The sequence below is a fragment of the Solanum dulcamara genome, chromosome 9 (genome assembly GCF_947179165.1).
Source record: "Solanum dulcamara chromosome 9, daSolDulc1.2, whole genome shotgun sequence".
NCBI lineage: Eukaryota > Viridiplantae > Streptophyta > Magnoliopsida > Solanales > Solanaceae > Solanum > Solanum dulcamara.
In genome coordinates, this window is record NC_077245.1 from 54,179,089 (window position 1) to 54,183,563 (window position 4,475).

A 4,475-nucleotide genomic window follows, 5' to 3' on the forward strand; every position below is an offset into this window, starting at 1 on the left:
AGGCCCAAGGGGCTGGAATTGAATGGGTATTGGAGAGAAGACAATGAAATTGAAACTTCTATTATGTAAGTCACTTTTAAAAAACTTATTTTCCTAAAAAAAAAAGTATTAAAAATATTTTGACCAACAAAACACACCCTTTGGCTTTCCTTAAGCCACAAAATCTAAACACTTTCTTACTAGTTCCTCCGTTCCAAATATTAGAGTGGTTTTTTATTGAAAAATTGAATTTGTTTATATAATATTTGAGATTTTAGGAGAATAAAAAGTAGTAATAATTTGTTGTTTTTTCTCCAAGTCCGTTGTATGAAAATAGAGAAGAATGAGCGTATGGTGGTTTGACAGATGTAGTGTGGACCACTTGATCTCAAATGATTTAAAATAGTGAAACGTTTCTTTGAAATTGTAGTTGCATTTCCCTCGTCATATTTTATAGTCCCGCGGCTATAAATTCATCCTATCTATCAAACTTTTCATTAAATAACAACCTCAACATCTCTGACTTTTCTTAGGAGAAGATGTTTTCCACATCCACTTCTCTTTTCGTGCAGCCTAGAGCTAGGTGAAGTTTTTTCTATCATAAGTTGAACTTTTTTTTGCGTTTTTATAACTATATATTTTATGTCCTATAGTTATATCACTTCGATTTGAGTAATAGATCATTTCTTGTTTCACATATATGTGCAGTTTGAAAGTACAAAGAGAGGAAATTGGTACGTAAAATTGAAGATCTTATTTCGTTGTCTTCTTTTCTCTATTATGTGTTGATGATACATGATAGCATGAAGCGGAAATATAAATTAAATCCATGCAGGGAGAGGGAGTAGAGGTTATTATTCAACAAGAGTAGCCCGCAACCCAAACTTGGAGAAGTTGCAAACTAACTATTTGTTTCCTGAGGTTAGTAGCTTAGCACACTTGGATTTTCATGCTTGCTTCTTCAATTTATCCTTAGAATTACATGAGATTAATGCATGTGATTTTTAGATGTATATATTTAATTTTGATGGTTAGGTATTAATTAATTATTGTCTTTTCCTGACTTATTTCACCTAACAGATATTAGAGAGGGAGCTTAAGCATGTGGAGAAGTACCCAAATGCTAAAGTAATAAGCCTTGGGGTTGGTGATACCACACAGCCATTACCTCAACCTGTAGCCTTGAGCATGTCTAATGTGCGTAAGATAAATCATCAACTACTTCTACCCAAGAGAAGATATAATATATATTAAAATGTTACAATAGTATTGTTAATTTACCCATAAATTAAATAAGTTGGAATCTGCAAATGCTTTGGGTGTTAATACCAAATTAAAGGGCTATAGGATGGAATGAATAATTTAAGCATTTTATACAAAATTCATTCAAACCATAGAGAAACCGGGTTGACTTCAAACTTCAAAAAATTGGTCCATTTTTATTAAAAGAAATTCCACATCATTTCTTGTGAGTTTTGATTTAATTTTACTGTCAGATCGATCCGGATCAAACAATGCACACCCCTATAATTTAATCATTCTTATTCCAAAATCCCCTTTAAATGTGAAAAATATTTAAAAATTATTCTTTTGTTTCAATTTATGTGGCACTTATTAAAATTGAGATTCAATTAATTCTCATTAGTCTTTCATATGTCGTTTAAATATTCGAATTGTAAACATTATGACTTATAGGATTTTCTATACATACCGCATTGCACTTTAGATCGGCCACTGCGTCAAACAACAAAATTTTCAACCTACAACTTATTATCATGTGATTGATAGTTTTTATTTGCAGTATGCACGTGCTCTTTCAACACCTCAAGGATATACTGGCTACGGACTGGAACAAGGGAACAAGGTGGGTCATATAATTTCGTACAAATTATTTTTTTCGGAAAACAAATGATTTTTCACTTATTTTCTAGCGTTTGATAATTAAACAAAAAAAAAAATTAAAAGCATTATATGTTATTTAGCAGAACAAATGGAAGGGGATGAGGAGTGGGGGCTCAGAGGTAGCGGGTGGTGGGATGTCAAGGGGTGTGGGTTGGGAGAGTTTGGTGGACAGAGAGATGAGACAATAAATTTGAAATGCTATTTATGCAATTTGTTTTTTTCTAGTTTCAAAGAAATTTTTTTCAAAACATTTTGACCAATCTTTAATGAGAAAATTGAATGCCAAACACAGTCGACGTGCTTCCTTTTTCTTGTTAACCAAGTGCTTCCTTTTTCTTGTTGGCCAACCAAACAGAAATAAATTAACTTTGTCAATTAAATTTCACAGGAACTAAGAAGAGCAATTGCAGAAACAATATACAAAGATCTTTCAGTAGAAGAAAGTGAGATCTTCGTATCTGATGGTGCACAGTGTGATCTGTCAAGAGTTCAGGTATCTCACACTCTCCAATCGTCACGTTAACAGTATGTAAACTCTACCGAGTAAAATAGTTTAGTGGAATAGAGAAAATAACTTAGTTTAATTTGACATGTGTCTTGTGACTTCAATAAGTCCTGTTTATGGTCCTTATTATCCTTCATTTGCAGCTCCTTCTTGGTTCCAATGTGTCAATTGGTGTGCAGGATCCATCATTTCCAGTGAGTAAATTCTTGCTCTTACTTCTCTTCCCACCCCGGTAAACAAAAAACAATCAAGAAGAAGAAGAAGAAACCATTGAAAGTTACAAATAAATTCAACTTAAAAGTAGTACTCTTAACAGGGATATATAGATTCAAGTGTGATTATGGGGCAGAGTGGTGATTTGAAGAAAGAGTCGGGAAGATATGGAAATATAAAGTACATGAAGTGCAGCTCGGAGAATGATTTCTTCCCAGATCTGTCCAAAACTGAAAGAACAGATGTTATCTTCTTCTGCTCTCCAAACAATCCCACTGGTCATGCAGCATCAAGGCAACAATTGCAGAAACTTGTAGAGTTTGCACAAGTAAATGGTTCGATTATTGTCTATGATGCTGCTTATGCTGCTTATGTTTCAGACTCAAGCCCTAAATCAATTTATGAGATCCCTGGTTCCAGAAAGGTAATATTATCCAGCGAAGAATTGTAACTTACAAATTCATCTACAAATTAATTATTATCATTATTATTTGTTGTTGCAGGTTGCCATTGAGATATCATCTTTCTCAAAGACTGCTGGATTCACAGGTGTCCGTCTAGGATGGACTGTAGTGCCTAAGGAACTCCTCTATTTAAATGGATTCCCTGTTATACACGATTTTAATCGCATTATATGTACCAGCTTTAATGGTGCTTCCAATATAGCTCAGGCTGGTGGATTGGCTTGCCTCTCCCCAGAGGGTTTCAAGGAAGTTATGTGTATGGTAGACTACTATAAGGAAAATGCAAAGATTTTAGTTGACACTTTTACTTCACTGGGGTTAAGAGTTTGCGGAGGTAGCAATGCGCCTTATGTTTGGGTTCATTTCCCAGGTTCCAAATCATGGAATGTGTTCAATTGGATTCTTGACAAGACTCATATTATTACAGTCCCTGGAATTGGATTTGGTCCAGCTGGTGAAGGTTACATAAGGGTTTCTGCTTTTGGACATAGAGAGAGCATCTTAGAAGCATCTAAAAGACTCACAACCTTACTTTGCTAGACAAATTATACACCTACTTTCATTCTCTGTTTTGATTCAGAGTTGCTTCCAACTTCTGATTCTCATGTTTTACACTTAATAAGATTCACTTAAATAGTTGACAGACTCTTTTATTTGTTGTTTGCTCATGAATTACCATTGCACCCATCTCCTTCACAGAGTGAATAGCAATATTGAAACAATTGTTGCGAACCCTCTCATTATATATATCCAGACATACAATTTGAACAAAAACTGTAATATTTACTTGAAAAGAGAGTAAATTGATCAATTCAAAAGAACTTAACAATTTCCATATATCTTTGCAAATAGTATCTATTTTTCAAGATGCTATCATTTTCGCATTTGTACCATATTTTTAAATCTAATAATATATGAACCTTTGACCAACCATTCCGTAACGCTTTTTTTAATGTCTCTCGAATTGCTAGTACTTCATCGGTGATGACATTCCCCACAAATTGAATAGGGGTGCCAAGGACATGAAGCAAATGGCCTCAATTATCCATAGCCACCATTACAATGCTTGTCTTTTTCTTTTCCACATGCAAACCTGAATCTGTAAAAACTACAATCTCATCTTGTGTCATAGTAATATTTTCCTCCTTAGTTCCGTTAGCCATGCAAATCAAAATTGATGAAGTTAGCAAAGCATCGGCATATTTATGAAAATCAAACATCGCCTTATTAACTATTTCATTAGGTTCATCTGTATCACCTTAAAACAAAAGGAATTTTGAGCTTTCCACAGTTGCCATAAAATAGACACACTTATGCAGTGGCGGAGCCAGGATTTTCAATAAGAGAGTTCAAAATCTGAAAAAATAAACACACGAACTAGCCGAATGAGTTCGACATCTACTATTTATACA

At 34.1% G+C, this 4,475-nt stretch overlaps 1 protein-coding gene across 3 annotated transcripts; it reads left to right on the forward strand.

Moving 5' to 3' along the window:
• The first annotated feature begins 433 nt into the window (after nt 1–433).
• Nucleotides 434–3,699, forward strand: LOC129904239 (aminotransferase ALD1, chloroplastic). Of its 3 annotated transcripts, none has more exons than XM_055979780.1 (9): nt 434–562; nt 688–713; nt 815–900; nt 1,060–1,176; nt 1,781–1,843; nt 2,270–2,374; nt 2,530–2,580; nt 2,703–3,023; nt 3,103–3,699. In XM_055979780.1, the coding sequence occupies exons 1-9, from the start codon at nt 519–521 to the stop codon at nt 3,601–3,603; spliced, it is 1,314 nt and encodes a 437-aa protein (XP_055835755.1). In that variant the 5' UTR covers nt 434–518; the 3' UTR covers nt 3,604–3,699. The 3 variants fall into 3 exon arrangements, with proteins under 3 accessions (XP_055835755.1, XP_055835756.1, XP_055835757.1); XM_055979781.1 differs by having other exon boundaries at nt 2,566–2,580; XM_055979782.1 differs by lacking the exon at nt 1,060–1,176.
• The last annotated feature ends 776 nt before the right edge of the window (nt 3,700–4,475 follow it).

Coding starts and splice junctions, on each gene's coding strand:
- LOC129904239 (XM_055979780.1), top strand. CDS start 519: ATGTTTTCCACATCCACTTCTCTTTTCGTGCAGCCTAGAGCTAG. Junction 2,375..2,529: donor GTGATCTGTCAAGAGTTCAG/GTATCTCACACT, acceptor CTTCATTTGCAG/CTCCTTCTTGGTTCCAATGT. Junction 2,581..2,702: donor TGCAGGATCCATCATTTCCA/GTGAGTAAATTC, acceptor TACTCTTAACAG/GGATATATAGATTCAAGTGT.